Source organism: Aphelocoma coerulescens, chromosome 1A, assembly GCF_041296385.1.
Source record: "Aphelocoma coerulescens isolate FSJ_1873_10779 chromosome 1A, UR_Acoe_1.0, whole genome shotgun sequence".
Lineage (NCBI taxonomy): Eukaryota > Metazoa > Chordata > Aves > Passeriformes > Corvidae > Aphelocoma > Aphelocoma coerulescens.
Window position 1 is genome coordinate 46,144,608 of NC_091014.1, and position 17,832 is coordinate 46,162,439.

At 38.8% G+C, this 17,832-nt stretch overlaps 1 protein-coding gene across 1 annotated transcript in view; it reads left to right on the forward strand.

Moving 5' to 3' along the window:
- PLXNC1 (plexin C1) overlaps positions 1-17,832 on the forward strand; it is a 67,870-nt gene that overhangs the window by 11,452 nt on the left and 38,586 nt on the right. The window contains exons 3-9 of the mRNA XM_069000112.1: positions 638-772; positions 2,772-2,872; positions 8,029-8,143; positions 9,149-9,293; positions 12,654-12,723; positions 14,096-14,171; positions 14,293-14,346. Coding sequence (XP_068856213.1) covers positions 638-772; positions 2,772-2,872; positions 8,029-8,143; positions 9,149-9,293; positions 12,654-12,723; positions 14,096-14,171; positions 14,293-14,346 — 696 coding nt within the window. The remainder of the gene's footprint in view (positions 1-637; positions 773-2,771; positions 2,873-8,028; positions 8,144-9,148; positions 9,294-12,653; positions 12,724-14,095; positions 14,172-14,292; positions 14,347-17,832) is intronic.

A 17,832-nucleotide genomic window follows, 5' to 3' on the forward strand; every position in this document is an offset into this window, starting at 1 on the left:
TTCCATGTCTCCTTAACACAGCGGAGATCGTGAACACATCTCCCTTGTTTAGTCATGAAAAACCAATGTTGGTGTGCTTATTGACTTAGAAAATGAATTTTCTGTGGTCTCTCATTCCCTTGAATTCTGTGCAAAGGGTGGTGGAAAACAATAGAGTTGGGCAAGGTAAGAAAAAGAAGTATAATCACAGGTGTATACTTAGAGAAGCCACAAAGAAATTTGTGTAAGTTCCTTTTTACCTTATGGGTGTCTGAATGTTAGCTTGTTTTCTGAAGGCTAATACTTTCTTCTTCATTCATAGGAGTAACAGGTTGTGACTTTGGGATATAGGCATCTCTTCCACGTTTAGTTTCTGAATCAGTCAGGAACAGGCTTGGTGGAAGGCATGTTTCATATGCTAAACCATTGCCAAATTCAGTGCTAGATGTGTCTGGCATGGACTTTGTTGAAATTCTGTTCTGATGGTCTTTCCCTTCATCCTTCCCCAGTGTGACAACCAGTGCAGTAGGTGAATTGAATCATGGCACAGTAATTCATCTCAGAAGCTTTGGTGTAACTGAAATTAGGCTTTTGTTTAAGATGTTGACTGATCAATAAAAGAACTTGGGAATAATTTAATTATGCATGTATGTTTTAGGCTATTCTTAATGAGGATATGAAATCCAATTGCCCAGAGGTTTTATATGAAATTGAGGAAGAAACTTCCATTTTCCCCAAACTTCGACTTGATCCAGTGAATAATAACTACATCTATCTGTCCTCTGCAAATAAGGTAAGTACAATATTTAATAAAATAATAAATTCATGTAAACTACTGCCTTAAGGATTTCTACCACTTTATAAGTGAAGCATTGGTTTGTGTCAGAATTAGACCTTTAATATTCAAACTACAGTTAACCAACTTTACATCTGATATCTTGTCTAAGTGTGGGCTGCACTCCTGCAGAGCTTGGAAGAGCTTCTACTGTCATGGTGCTGCCCAGTGTTGCTATCATTCAGCAATACCCTTAATCCCATGCTTGTTTTATGCCATTCTGCCAAGAAAATGTTTCTTTCTGTTTTTCATGGAGGCAGGAAAATGCAGGTCATGCAGAATCAATCTTAGAGATAGCAGAAACATCGTACACTCTTTGGAGACAAAGCAATCAGGTGTTGGTAGGTCAGGGTTTGCCAGTCAATTAAGGAGTTTCTAAAGTGAAGAAATCTCTTAATTTAAGAGACGGCTTTGAAGCCTTAGTTCTGATGCAATCAGTGATAAAGCTGTAATCAGTGATAAAATTCCCATTGTCTTCAGTTAGGCATAGACTTCAAAAGAACAAAACAAAAGGACAATGAGAACTGAGCAATGTGTGTACATAGTGAGGCCAAGGAGTTCAGCAGTGGTTGAGAGCTGCACGTCAAGCAGAGAGTGGCTCCCAGGAGCCTGTGCAGTTGTTGCAGCACATCCTGCAGCAGGGCTACTGAGCAGCAATCAGAAAATCCCTTTGTCTCACCGGCAGTGGGAAAGATGGCATTGAAAGCTTAAGGGCTTGCTGTCCATCTTAGCTGGACAGGATTTCACCCAGCACTTAATTACCTTCACTTACAATAAAATCACTTTTCTGGCAGTGAACATAGTGTTTTAGCCTGCTGTTTTAGAGTGGGGGCAAATTGGTAGGAGAACCCCTGACTGATATAATACATCTACCACAAATACGGAAGGAATCAAAATCTCAGTCAAAAGTGTACATAAATATTCAAAGTAAGACTTGAATCCTCTTTAGCTTTGGTAAATCCAAGTTGTTACAGAGGAACAGCTTTTAGGAATAAATGCACTTCTCTGATCATCTCTTGGAGCTGAAAAAAGCTACACTGTCCTTTTTAACTTGATAGTAATCTAGGATTTTGACTGGTTATTTTGACTGAACTGATTATCTCACAGACCTTCAGATAAATTTAATTTCACGATATATGGATGGAATAACAGTAAATATAATTTTGCAGGAAGCAGTGTATCCTTGTTTCTCTTGACAAGGTATAGGAACTAATTCTTGCAAATTTGTAAAAAAATGGTTTAAATTAGTTTTTCTTACTAAGATCATTAATTCACATTGTTATTAATAACATTATTTGTATCTGTATTCAGTGTTTGTAATCAGCTTTCTCTTTTTCTTTTTCCTTTCCTTTTCTGAAAATGGCTGGCTAGGATATTCAAGCTGAATGTACAAGTATAGACACATATAATATAGCCACAATTATCTACATTTACTTACTGAAATGGCATTTTCATGCATGTTAAGCAGTTGCATGCGTTTGTTCTAGTGTGCACATGCAGTAACCTGACATGGTGATGCAAACACAGATGCATTTTGTTATGCGCATGCATTTTTGGATGCACCTTCATCAATCATTTAAATATCTCAGTTCTGAGGAGAGGAAAATGGTGTTCTGCTAAGCAGAGCATTATTTATAAAATATACCTCCTTTCTATTATTATCTGTAATTCACTATGCTGATCAGTCTTTCTTGCATTAATCTGCCCATGCTGGCCTTTGAGTAGTAGAACCAAATTGTTATTGTCAGAGGTGTTTCATTATCTGATGGCAAAATACAGTGTGTGCAAAATAGGCTGCATATTTCTATCCAAAGGTCTTCTGGCAGAGGGGAATCCATAAGGAGACTTCCCCAGAGGGATTGTGCTTGGTTGCTGTCAGATTTTTAATGGTAACCTTCAACTTCCCTGTTATGGAGGCTATATTAATTCAATGTGTTACTGCATTCTTTGGTTTCAGGTGAGAAGAATACCAGTTGCAAACTGCAGTAGATTTGCTTCTGAGCAAGAATGCTTATCTGCAAAGGATCCCTACTGTGGGTGGTGTTCTTTGAATCGAAGGTATCTTTTAGTATTTTAGACTGTCATATAAAAGCAGAGCATTATTAGTCAGTGTACATTTTGACTGGCTTGGGTATATTCAGCATCAATATTGTATCTACTGGATTTTTATGGACTAAGTCATAGCCATAAATGTGAGACACTTTCTTGTCATGTGAGAGGGAACTCAGCACCTTTGAAAGACTACGTAACCCGTAGATTTTTGAGATCTACCCATAAAATATATGTTGGGCCAAGAATAGCAAATAATTTTGCTTTTAGAAGACATACTTTTGCTTTCCAGATTGAGAGATGAAATTGTATACTTTTGCTTGAAATGTCTTAATGGCTGGGAGCATCTTGTATGTGAGAACGAGGAAAGAGTGCTTAGCATTGATAGTTCCTTTCTTTGGAACCACTGACTTGCTTAGGCCAGAGGAGAATTTCTTTCTAAATACTTCATTCGCACATTTGAATCATTAATTTTGACTTACTTTGAAAGAGGTTTGAAAGCTATTTTACATCTGTGGCCTGTACTGGAGAAATTCCTGGGTCATCAGGCCTAGTCTTGGCAAGCAACCACATAAAGTAAAACTAAAAACTTGCAAAGGACCATCCTAAATTTAGATAGGCTTTTTGTCCTTCCTGCCCTGGTTGTGCAGCTTCCTGGCAGTCTCATTTTTTGCTGGTAAAAATATGTCTGCTCATTTTCATCGTGTATGCTTATGGACAGGTTGTTTGTTCTGGTGTTCACATCACCTTTGACTAAATAGGTTCCCCCCCCGCCCCCACTTCCTCACACTCACCTCTTCAGTGTTTTTGTGAAAGCAGTCTCTCTCTTTGATTTCATTTTGGTGTGCCTTAACAGTGAACTTCATTAAGGTCCTCTCACATAAGACACTCCTTTCTTACCTCCACTCCAGTAATCCTTCTGTGAAATTTATGCATCCTTTTAAAATAAGAATGGTCTGGACTCTCAAAGTGTTCCAGAAGAGATTTAAGCTATCTTTCTTAATGTTGTTTAATCAGTCTGTCCAGGAAGGACCTTAGTGTGTTCTGGCATCACAAACGTCTTTTTCATGACAGCATCACATTGATGGGCCACAATCATCCATGATCAAATAATGCCCCCAGGTCCTTCTCTTTCTTTGTTATCTTTCCAACTGATGAGTTTCCAGTCTATAACACATATGGGTTGTGAGATTTTTATTGCTGTAGGTGCATGTTCTTGTACTTCATGCTTTTAAATGTCATTCCATTTCAAGGTTATCCAAGTTTTCCTGTGTGATATTCTTATCTTCCTTTGCATGTTAATGTTCCCAACTCTGTATCATCAGCAGATGTCAACAGTGTAAATCTTCGTTTATGCCAATTTTCCAATGATTAAAACCTTAAACAAAAGTGCCTATAAGATGGATTTTTGAGGAATTCCACTAGTAGCCTTCTTTTAGAAGGTTAATACTACCTGTTTTAGTTTGTTATCCATTTGGTGATAACGTGATTTTGCTGAAGATTTGCTACTTTATGTTTGCAAAGGTAGTTATTGTAAGAGAGTAGGTATTTATTCTGTAATGTGTTTTCTTCCAATTCTCTTTTGCTCCCTTGTTAGAAACTGTGTGTGTTACAGTGCTAAGCTTTTCAGGCTTTTAGTTACCTTATAAAGAGATTGTGAGTAACTCTTATTACTCAGTAAATCCCCTGCTTATGAGGGGAACCACCAAAAGTTTCCGTCTGATTGAAACAGAAATAATTTACTCTTTTGGAGAAAAAATAAATTGCTATAATAGGAGTCCTGTTCAACACCCATATAATTTTTTACTGCTAAATACTTAATATCGTTAAATATTTGGCTTTGTGAAGAGAGACCTCTGAGTGAAACTTTAGGAAAAGAGGAAGACATTTTTAGCCAGTATTTTAGTCAAAGTCCATGTGTGTCCACTAAAGCAATATATTCCATAATAATTTTGAGACCAATTATATGTTTTCTACTTTTACAGGGAAATAAATTTTCTGTAAAATACACACTCCAGTTTTATGTAAAATTTACTAGCACTGCTAGTGCTTCATATTAAGGACAGTGTGGATTAAAATCCAGTCCTTTATTGAAAAAATGTGTGCATCTCATTGCAAGTGAAAACAAAATGAAACAAAATATTTCTACTCTTCCTATTTCTACTCTTTCTTCCATAGGGACGAATATATTAATTCTCCTTTTCACTTGCAATTATTCAAACCAGTTACTCCTAGCATTGTGTGATTTCTCCTAATGTTTATAGATTTTCTGTAGATGAATCAGATTTACCTTAATTATGCTGAAATACAATTCCAGTACAAGGTATCGATGTTTTACATGCATTTCCATGTGGAAACATCACAATATGTTATCTAACATGACCAGACTTACTTTTGAATGTAGTCAACATGTGGGACATCTGTGGACTTCATTCAGGGATTGGTATGTTGGAGAAAGCAGGAAGCCAAAACTTTGTCTGAAAGCATGTTCTCATTCCATGGGGAAATCAGTATGCTTTAGCAGGACAGAGAAGGCAGATGTGTTAGGATCTGTAGTTAACACAAGATTAGTGAAGCAGAGACTTAGGTAAATACAAATGAACCAGTACGCATAAGTATTGTGTTATCAGTAGTGAAATAAGAGGAACTCAGTTCCAATTGTGTAGAGAAATGTTTAGTTGTATAAAGAACTAGTTTGCTGTGGAATATTAAAAAAAAAATCTTGACTCTGCTTTTCTCTGTACACATATCTATGCATGTCTGAAATCTGATCCAAGGGTTTCATTCATACTTTACACCTGCATACTTGTATAGGGTCCAGTTCACCTTTCCAAGAAAGCCAAACTTAGTTGTCTGAGTCAGTATGTTAATTTTCAGAATCATGTGGTTCACAAACAATATTTATCTGTTATGTTCATTCAAAGTACTTGCAATCAATTTCAATTTTCTAAAAATAGGGGTATTACAGAATAATTTCATTTTTAGGTGAGTGGAATTATCTTGGCCTGTGCAGGGCAATTTTGAGAATTTATGCTGAGAGGCATCAGATGTGACTGCTTCCTGTGAAAATGACTGTTCTCCACAGCACACTGTGTGAGTGTTAAAGGTCAGCTTTTAGAGCAACAAAAGATGCATTTTTCCCTCACATAAAGACAAGCACAACCCTGAGTCCTGGGTGGCATTACTGATTTTGCTGTTAAGCTCTCAGATTCTTCAAATCTTGCAAATGAGGGAAGCATGTTCACTGCTGGTGTTCCTCAGGCAGTCAAAGAAAGCAAGTAACTTCTTCCTGAGACAGTTGTAAATATTCAGCTTGATAAACAGTTTCATTTTTTAATATTTCAATATTAGCATCACTGAAATGCATACACTTATTTAGTGCCAAGTACTGCAAGTGTGTTGCCTTGCATCTTTACTGTTATAATCCTCACCCTGTCAGAAAATGTAGAATGTCTTTGTTCTGTCTTTCTTTGTTGCCATTGCAAATTACCTACCTATATGTATCTGAGAAAATGGTTTATGCACCTCTGTTGATGATGGATCCCATCTTCTGTGGCTCTAAAACTGTGGTGCTAATGAACCTTTGTGATCTCAGTAGGGTAAAGAGAGAGATAAATGAGGCTGTAATTTGTCCTAGTTTGAAATATATCAGGCATATATAGTCCCAATTTATTACAGTATCATTATGACCTGAATGTATTCAGATGCAAAGCCCCACCAGGTTCTTGTGCAGCAGGAACTCAGTTTCCTGAGTTAGACCACAAAGGAAGTGACCTTGTGCTTAACTGCATTCCAGTTGCCAACATCTTGATCTGCAGAGAAGATGACTTTATGGTTTCTAAGGTTTGTGGGGTTATTTTGGGCATTTTGGAGTGTGGTGGATATTTTTGTTGAACATGTTATTCATTCTGGGGAGAAAACACATTGTTTGTGAAATATGTTTTTACAGTGAGCTCTTCATAAAAAAGGCCCATACTTTGGAACTGTGAACTCATTTCTGCTTTTTAGTGAAGGAATGGCTCATTAAGGCAGCTGTCACTGTTCATATGATTGAAGCTATACATGCCTCTACATTTGGTAGAAAAGTAGGATTAAAACCATCAAATGTTACATTTATTTATAAATATTCAATCATAGTATTAAAATATTAAGACATATTCAATTAGCACTTACTTGTCTTTAATTGCTAACTATACGAAGTTACTTGGAGTTAATCTATGAATTGTTCATTAACTGTTGACAGCAGACAGAATTTTAAGGATTCACCTTTCAAACTTGCTGATTGTCCATCTAATTTGTATGCCTATGTTGTCTTTTTCTTATAACATGTTTTTAATATGTGTAATCTTTGTAGTACTTATATAGCCTAGTGTTTCCTCATTCTTCCTTAATTTTCTGTTGCACAGTTTGTTTCCTACAATTTGGCATCTCTAACATTCATATTTACTTCGAGCTATCCTAATTCTGAAGAGGATTGTATGCTTGAATACAGAGAAATCTATTTTGAACCTTTTCAAATCTGGTGTTTTCAATCAAGTGCACTGACAAAAAAGGGAAGGATCACCATTGATATCAGTGGATGACAAAGGAGATCAGGGAAGAGGATGCATCTCCTCAACTATGCGCATTCGTAGTATAGCTCTGCATTTGAGCTTCACTCCTATCTCTTCTTACACCCTCTGGAGAGAACAAGCAGTTTCTATAGTGTGGTTCATGTCATTTTTGTACGAATGTCTAAAACAGGGTAGGGATATTGTACCCTAAAGAATGTTCTTCTCCCCCAAAGAGTACAGAGTGGGGTTGGGGGTCAGTGGGGGGATCGGATCTAGAGCTGTACAGTGAAGCAATCAAGTTGGGGATGATGAATTCCATCCCAGGCTACCAATTCCACTGTAACTGGCCAAGCTTCTAGTACTTGCTTGAGTCCCATTGACTTAAACAAGACCCTCAAGCATATATCAATGCATTGTAATTTAGTTTGATAAGCAGAAGATTTTACTGATTGTTTTCCTGAAGCTTTTTGCAGTTATAACCATATTCCTGTAAAAAAAAAAAAAATCAATAATGTTCCTGTAAAAAATCAATAACTTTAAATAAGTTGAAGTACAGTGTCTGAAGTCAAAGGCACGAGAAGGAGGCTAGTATAATTTTATGTATACTTTTAGGTGCACATTAAAAGAAAATTGTACACATTCAAACAGCATAAATGGTTGGTATAACATTTCACATGCACCTGATAAAGATCTGAAAATCCTGCTAAGTTTCCCTGCCAAATATCAGGTATGTACACCCAGTTTTATGTGTGTTTGTTTATTGTGACTTAAAATGTGTGATTTTGTTGCTTATTGCAGCTTGTCTTCTTTTGTCACCATGTTCCATATATTAGTTCCTCTTACCCCAACAATTGGCAAATATCTTGGAAGTCTCAGTAAGTTAAATGTGTGAATTAGATAGATGTTCTCTTCCTCTCCTATGAAATGTATCCTGAAGCTATACTTCATGACGTTAAGTCAAAAATTCAAATATTCACTATGCTGACAAAGGCGATGTTTCCATTGTATCACTGTATCAGCTATTTTAATATTCCCAGTAACTATATATCAAGTGAAGTATGGAAGTTCTGAGCTTTGTAACAAGTTAGAAAACATTCACTGGGACACATATGCTAACACAAATTTGTAAGTGCTTGATATTAGTCTTTACTCTGTATCTGTTCACAGCACACACAGCCTTGCATATTTGATTATCAACTATTGTGACTGGCCTCTTAATCTGCACGCTATTGTTTCTGATTTCCTGATTGAATACACTAATGCAATCATATTTGTAAAGCGGTCTCAGCCAGAAACAAAGGATAATTCATTACAATATAAGTTCTGTTCCATAATTAAGTGCTCTTTGGTTATGGATGCAAACGATCTCTCTGTGAAGATCTGTACATTCTTACTTAAATATTTTTAAGGGAGTATAACAGCATATAACACTTACAGCAAAATTCTAGTTTTAAAATCCAAAACTATTTAAGATTACTTGCTAACATACTGTACAGATCCATTTAATTTGTGGAAGTAAGCAATGCTGTTACTTTCAGAACTCTTTCTGTATTGCTTCTTCAGCTGGGAGAGTCACTCTCCTTTGAGAGTTTACCTAGTGAATTGTCTGCTTCCACCACAAAAATTTTCGTTTTGTGCATTTCATAGTTTGTCATTTTCTGTAATGACAAAGTGATAACTTAGCAAGTGTAACAAAACCCCCTGTTGTATTCTTGTTTTTATTGTTTTATAGGTTGTTGTGACTGCAAATGTAAGCAAAATCCTTACTTTCTGTATGATAAAAATTGTAACAGCTGTTGAAACATTTTATGAAAACGTAGTGCTGAAAAACTCATCCTGTTTCTGCAATCTAACCACTCCGATGATAACTGATAATGGTATGTTTTACTATTATATGTATTTAATGCTTATTCACTGTCCTTTTATACTGGGGAGTGCTACATTAATACAGGCCTAGTGAGTGTGAAAGTACATAATGCTTTTTATTAAATTTCATTGAAGAAAAATAATTCATATTTTGTCACATGATTTGAGTATACTCACACTGTTCTCGGTGATTAAAGTTTTGTTAATATGGAATCCTTTGCAGAAGTACTAACACACATTACCCTGTGGCTGGAAGCAGCTTCTTCAGTTGACCCTGTGGCAGTGCAATGCTTTAGCATTAGCAGAATATTTATTTACATGGTGCCATTAATAACTGTCTAAGGAAGCTTAAGATTAATGCAGGGACTGCATTAATGCAGAGACTCCAAGCTGGCTGGAGCTTGGTCTAGTGCTCTGCCTTGACAAATTAACCCATCTTAACTCTTCTCTAATCTGCAAACAGAATTTGTTTTTGCAAGAAACTGTAGTGGCATAAATAAAAGGAGAATCTAATTATGAATGTCTGTACAATAAATAATCTTAACATTTAATTAACTGTTGCAGCCTAACTGAGACACTGTGAGAAAGCGATTGTCCAATGTAGAGGATTAGCAGAAAAATGCATGGTTCAGGGGCAATTTGATGGGTACATACTTTTGACTTGATTTCATTCCTCCTTCTGAATTATTGGTTGAATCATTTTGCAATAATTCTTGTACTACTTTGTTCATCAATGGTTCTCAGAGTTAGACACCTGAGCAGTTTGTATTGGATGTGTGATGCTTGTGATCTGGTTTGTGTATCTAATGGACAGCTACAAGTTCTAGAATGAGGTGGTAAATTACTGAATGTCTAGACTTTTGAGCTGTTCTTTAGGCTTTGGTCTCAAGAATCAGATCATAATCCTTCACAGTGGAGTCTTATTTGACTAATAGTAGGGAAACATCCCCTTTGCATTTCTTCAAGAGTCTGTATAGAAGCACAAAACTTTTTAATAGAGATTGGCCTTATAACTTCCTAAAGCTGTTTATGTTAGAATGAGAGAGTTCTAATCTAAACTAAAGAACAGATAGCAAACACAAGGGATACCACATGTTCTTAAGTGACCTGAAGAGGAAACAGATAGTTCAGATAAATGCCTTGCCTCTATCTCTTCCTTGATAATATAGCCCAAATTATGAGAATCTGATTCTCATATGAAACCTTTGTGTAGGAAGAGGAATGAAATGTTACCAAGTATTTTCAAGGACCTGTTGTTCTGAAGAGCTCAGTGCTGCAAAGAGCTCTCTCTCTCAGGGACCCTTGCCTCTGAAGGAGGTTCCTTGGAATATTTTGATCTGAGGAGGCTATATGGGAAAAACTCCTCCAGTATCATAGAAGTGTTGTGTCAAGTTCCAGTCCAGTGCTGGTAATTGAGGAGGAAGGACTGTCACTAGAAGGTGACAGCTGGAGTGATATCCATGAGTATTTTGATCTATTAAGCTGTCTTTAGTATACACTATTAGTGGATTTTTAAGAGGGAAATGTCCTTTATTGACCCAGTCCCAAAAGCCATGCTTTCATGTAATTATGGAGTATATTGTTTGCTTCTGTGTCTTCACAGACTAAAGCTTTCTCTTAACTCCATTAGCAGGTTTTCAGAGAACAGTGTTATGGAAGCCATCTCACCTTGCCTGTGCTTTGTGCCAGAAATGAGCCCTTTGACAGTGTTAACCAGAAGGCTGTGAGGTTAGCTTGTGCCTGCCGGTATTCCTGCCACTCACCTGCTCCTATGAGCTGCAGTATCTTAGTGGATAATTCAAGAGTGAAGTAACACTGACTATTTGTGGTATCTCCTCTAAAGTGACCTCAGTTTCACAAGAGGATGCACTTGCAAAAGTCCTTTAGATATAATTTCCTGGAAAAAAACATTTTGAAAATACCTGCTACTCAGTGCAGTCTAATGCATTTTAAAAGGTCAGCCCAGACCGTATAGAAAATAATAGGTTCCATTAATTCTAACACAGACAGAACCAGGAAAGCATATTTGACAGTGTTGTTTTTAAAGTATTTATACAAGCCTAAAAGAAAAGACAAGCTCTGCCAGAAGGAGATAAATTCCTTACTTTTACTTACTACTCCTGGTAAAATACTAGGAGTATTTTACTTTTTCTGTAGTTCATGGCTTGAGACATGTAGGCAAGTGATTTAGGCAGTTGTGTGTCAACATGTCAGATTTCTGCAGATAAGTAGATTTCTGGAGATGCAAATAAGTGGTTGATGAAGGATTTCAGAATGTCTGTCTGTACTCATCCACATCTTTAAACAATAAAATACCATTAAAGTCAGACTCTTTGCTATCCATTTATTAAGGTGTTTGATCATACGAATGGTCAGTCCCAAGGGCTGCTTCTAACAAGCAGTTCAGGTGACCTTTGCAGTGAGCACCCAAGGGCCATGCTGCCATGTGGAGATAGGAGATACCTCTGATTTAACCATGTAGATGTAGCCAAAGCTGGCTTTCATCTGAACAAGCCAGCCTGTGATAAAGACAAAGGTTTCTCTACCTTTGCAAGATAGATATACTTAAAATCTGTGTAACTTTCCTGGATTAAAAAGCTAGCTACTTTCTAGCATAGAGAAGTCAGAAAAGTCTGCAAACATGGGTTTCATTTGATCTTCGGCAGCCATTCATTTCACAGACTGCACATCTGCAGGCACACAGATGAAAGAGACCATGGCTTAAGTGGTATATATCTAATTCTACTGTTCGATGTGGTATTCTGCTCATAAGAGAAGATACTCTTTCATACCGCAGCTGCCAGTGAATTGTTGGTATAGTAATTGCTAGCTGAAATAATGGCAAATTGACTCATGCAATCATAAAAGATTTAAATAGGATGAAAATTGCTACTGCATAGATTACAAAAGGAGACTATGAAACCAAGTCTGTGAGACAGAAAGAGAGAGAAGTATGGTATGGTGGGGTCTCTTGCATTAGAACAGTCTGTTGTGTTAGAAGACTTGAATTGGGGGTCTGGCTATACCACAGTACATATCACTGTGTGCTTTTTGAGAGATGATTTTACATCCCTGTTTCATGGTAGCATTTCCTTATCTGTATCCTGACAATAACTTTACTTTTATTTGTCATGTGGTGGTGGCATCAAGCGTAATTAATATGTGTGTATAAAGCCTTGGCATAACTCAGCTGATGAGTGTTGTGGAAGGACAAAATCTGGTTATTTTTATCAGTCAAAAGTGTGAGTGAATGTATGAGAGAAGTTGCATACCAAGTACATAACAGCTAGTTTGAGTTTTCAACTCAAATTATTTTTAAACAGTTATTTCTTGTAATATCCAGCATATACCTAACATGTCCATTTTTCCAGATTGTCTAGTTCTCGAAGCATCACTGTCCTCGAGCTCTTGGAATATCACACAAACATTTCAGTTGAAAAAGTAAGAGCCTGGTTCTTCTTAAAGTTCATTGTGGGGTTGATGTGTGTGTGTGGGAAAGCAACTGAAGTCATTCATCATTCTTTTTTTTTTTTTTTTTTGTATTTATCAAGGAACTACATTTCACTAAAGATAGGCAGATCCGTTTTCTTGGCCCACTTCTTCCTCCTTCTCTATTTTTTTCCCCCTTAAAAAGCTACTTCTTCTGATGACTCTCTTATTTAATGGGACCTTGGAAACTAACTGTAGGAGAGTCATTACAATGACTGAATTTATGACAAGTGCCTGAAGAGATAATAAAGGATGTCACAATGACATTAAAATCCTTTTTGTCCTTGGGTAGAAGGTGGGCCCTTGGTACTCAGTATAAGGCCTAGATTAGAGGAGTCAAGAGATTCTTTAAAATCACTTTGTGAAGCTGTTTTAAATTAGACCCAGATGCAATTTAAATATGGTCCACAGGTAACATGAATATAATTAAACCAGAGAGTAACATCTAATCTGCTAATAGGAATAATGAATACCTGTTCTTCATTACACATTCTTTTTCAGACTCTTTGTTGAGACCTGGTAGAGGAAGCATTCATGCCCAGCACATGGCCTAACACCTTATGCTAGGTGGTTGTTAATATTTAGAAAGATCTGGCTAATATATGCTGTAGGTAACTACAGTGTTTCCATTCAGAATGCTCCTCTGCTATGCAAAATGCTAATCATAAGATCCTGGGATGAAATTGAACTTTTGATTTTTGGGAAGTGGCACATCACTTCCCTGTCCCTGGAGGAACATGGGGAAGGAGCTGTCTTTCTCTAAATCAGAGCATTTCTCAGCATGTGTGGAGAGGGACTGTGCTGCTCTTGGCTCTCTTCCGTATTGATAGAGGCATTGCAAAGCAAGATAGGGACAACCTAGTCTCCCAACAGGCATATTTTTTGGTAGAGGAAGGCAACAGCAAACTGGCAATACTTGCTAGCACTACACACATGGAACAGAGGTTCAGACAAGCTGGAAAAAAATCAATGATGGTTTTCTGCCCTTTCATGTTTAAAAAGTACTACCTGGCCACTCATGTACTGGACTAAATCACAGTAAAATGTAACCCAAAGTGTTTCCTCTGCTTCCTGATTTTTTTTGAAATTACCGACTCTCAGCATCTCAATACAGATTGTATTTCATACTAAATTTCTTCTCAGAATAAGTACAGCAGAACAATAGGCTTGGAGGGTAAACGAAAATTTTCCCATTTCATTACATGTTTGCTTGGTTGTTCTCTTGGGTTTACGCTTTTTTGTCTGTCATTTGAAATTTGGCATTCATGACTGAATCTAGATTGAGTTCCTGTGTCTTACAAAAACTCTGTTTCTGTGTTACCAGCTGCTCACGGTGTATACACAAGGGTGAGTGTGCCAGCTGTGAATGGATACGTGTCTCTCCTGCCACCACCTGCCAGGTGAAGTTTGTTGGGGAAGACTGGAATCCCCTGTGATGCCTTTTCCTTGTATTTTTTACATCTGAGCAGCAATCTGTCTCTTTTTTATCCTGACAAGGAGAAATGCTTGTTTTTTTTCCAGGATGATTGCAATGCAACTGCTTCCAAGAGGATCACCACTGCACGGAAAACAGAGGTTAGTTAGTGTTTTAAGATCAGTGTTATTAAGGCTCTCTGGGTTGGGGGAGAAATTTATTTAAAATGAGAGGAGTTTGCAGAAAGAATAGAGATATGGATGAGGAGGCAGTCGGTTACAAAGGAAGGTAATGCAGAATTTGGATTGATACTATTTTTTTCTTAGTGCTCTGTTGGTGTTAAAAGGCACCAGCAAAAACTTGTGTTTCAGATGCAGGCACTGAGACAGTGAACACTGCAATTGTCGTGTGCCTACCGCTAGATGCAGTATTTACAACTTTGCTTTAAATGCCAAAGTCCCTATATGCTGTATTTAGTCACTCCACAGGAGCCAGCATGCTGAGGGCTGGAACACATAAGCTGACCAACAACAACAAAAAAAAGGAGAACATTTCAGGCTTAATATCTTACCTAGACTTAGCAGCATGTTTGAGTTCTGCTGTCACAGACAACTCTGGGAAACTAGGCTTCAGAGTCTCAAGCCTCTTCCTCATTTTTTATGCAGCCAGATCACAGCTTCTCCTGAAACATAGCTGCCAGGGGAGCAGAAGGAAGGGGAGGATGTGCCACCCAGTTTCTGCATAACAGAGAAGTGGCTGGAGGATGAGTCCAGGAACTGAAATCCATGGGTGTTAGTAAATCTCTAGTTCACACTTTCAGAAGAATTTTCCTTGTTTCTAGGCTGTAGACAAAACTGGAGATGGATCCACACAAGCTGGATCACTGGGAAGGAAGAAGTGTCACTAGTGCTGCCAAAGTACCTGCTGAATCTGGTTACTGAATTCTCTACAGAATTCATATAGACTGTATATTTGCATACAATCTAAATGACTTGGGTCATAGGCCAGCCCTTTAACCTTCTGCTTCGTAGGTCAGCCCTTTAACCACGAGGTTATCCCTTTATTCTTTATGGAACAAAAATGGTTTTATTTTCTCATAAAACTGAGTGATCTTTTTATCAGTGGTTGCTTATGACATGCAGGTGTTAGGAAAGAAATGAGTAGTGGAGAGAAATTTGACTGATGAGTAAGTACATAGAGATTTGCTGCCTACACTTTTTGGTTTCTGCTTTTCTGTGAGTGATGCATAGTTGTTATAAATAGTGACTGTGTTCTTCTCTCTAAATGTTTCGTTAGAACTACCCAAACTTGTACCTCTGAAGACAGGGATTACCTCTTAAATTCAGCTGCTCAGCTGATGTTTCTTAAACAAAATACATCTTGTTTTTCACAGAGACGAGTGGGATTGTAATACTTGTGCTTCTGAGCATTAATATTCTGGATTTGATTTAAAGCATTATGTCTGGTGAAAGAACAGAAGAAATTCTTCTTTGCTCTGCTTCCAAATGCATTAATTTGACATTGGTAAATAGTTGGAATTGCCTGGGAGATGGCTTTCTTCCACATGCCTTATCTTGGAAAGACAGTGATGGACAAGGCAGTGAAAGCACCAGAGGCAGTGCAAAGGCAGATGTTTATTTAGAAGTGATTGATCCATTCAGAGAGCTTGAAATTGCATTTGAAATCCTGCTCTCTTTTGACTGCTTGTGCTTTAAGGAGAACATACTGGAGAGTGGAGAAAGAGGATTTGTGTTTTCCCACAACCCCAGCTGAGCATTTAGATTAATATACTTTTTTTCAGTGCCAGCCCCAGCCCTCCTCCTGACTCCAGCTGCTGGTTTCTATGCATGCACCTTCCCCCTCCCTGTGCCAGTGCAGCAGTTGGAGTGGTTGGATTGAGTACGCTTGGCTAGGGAACTGATTTGGCTGGAAATAACTGTTATTTTGCAGCAGGTTATTTTTCGTCTGGGCCGGTTCCCCGATCCCATTCTTCGGGGCCCTGTGTTACCAGTTCAGGAGGGGCTGTGCCAGAGAGGGACTCCCCAGGGTAGCAGACACTGCTTAACCTGGGCTGCTGCCAGATATCTCTCTGAGCCCTGCTAACCACACCTCTGAGGATGTGGCTGCCACAGTTCACACAGCCCCAGGGAAGCGTTGCGCTGTCCAGGGGAGGGGGGAGGAGGCTGCAGCTCAGAAATATGGAACTCTTTTGAAGCTGACAGGGCTGTGCTGATTTACATTACCTGAGGACATGGTGCATGCTTTCTGTATGTCTCTTTGCATGTTTATGCTTTCATCACATGCCTCACAACTAGTGATTTTTATAAATATCCATCTGCCTCTCTGCTGTGGCCTCTCTTGCTCCTGGGCATTGCTCCCCCTGCCATGTAGCAACTGGAAGGTCAGTGGCTCTCTGGCACTGGGGAAATGAGCACTGCAGACCCCAGCCAGGACATTAGGTCCTTCCTGCTTTTAGTGAGGGAGTTCAGGGTTCCTTTTGCTGCTGAGGCAAGTGTTGCAGATTATGGCAGTCAAGCTGGGTGGGAATTGGACTCTCAAGTAGCTGGGGCCATTTTACCTCAGTGTTGTGACTGTACTGACTCCATGAGGCCAAGGCAGGATGCCGAGAGGGAGTCTGTGCTGTGTAGCCTCAGGAAAGGTATGATTTCAGAGGGGACTGAAACTTTCTAACTGAAAGTTCTTTCTGTGATTTCTTCATAGTGTAAGAAAAGAAGCAAGGCAAGTTAATCTGAAGCACTCAGTGGTGTGTGGTGTCTGGCAGAGAGACCAGTGGGAGCCCTGAAGCACCACAGCGTGCCGCTGCACCCCTGAGCAAGGGATGCCTGGCATTTCCCTCACAGAGGTTCACAGCCCTGATGCACTCTGGGGGATTTCCATGCATTTGTGTGATACTGTGGTATTCTGGTGCTTCAGGGCTCCCTGGTGGTTACCAGTGAGAACCCAAAGCAGTGTTTTGTTGCTTTCTGTGGTATTGGGCTTCTGGATTTTTGTGAGGATATTGACTGTCCTTGGTGCACTGGAGGTTGGACACAAGCAGAAGGACAGGATGCAGGTGAAGAAAAGCACTAGTCGTTTTCTGCCTTTAATCTCTTAGATTTCTGCTTCAGTTGTCCTGTCCCAAGGATTAAACCTATTTCCAGATGACCGTGGGAGTGAATTTTTCCCCTCAGGCTGTTTGTGAGGGATTTCCTTTGCCTTCCTCTATTATCCATATGAGAGGTCATCTTGGAGCCCTTTTGCAGACCCTCTGGCCCCAGCCTTTGCGCCCTATGGCCTTTTCCTAAGGCACAAGTTGCAGCTTTCAATCAGTGGTGACAGATCCCTCATTTGCTCTGGAGTGCTCCGGCATTCAGTGAACCATGGTAGCATTTGGGGACAATGTGCCAGGACCTTTTGAAATGGTCAGAGTTGTGTTTGCAGAGGATGGTGTTGTGACTCTGATGGTCCCCTACCAGCCCAAAGTATTAGTGCTGTTTTGGGTACATAAAACCTGTGGGATGGACTTTCCTAGAGGCTTTGCACCAGCACCCCTAACAGGGTCAGGAAGACTGAACTGCCCAGTGGATATGTCCACAGGTGCACAGCAAAATTCAGGATAATCACACTGCTCTAAAAACTCAAACTAG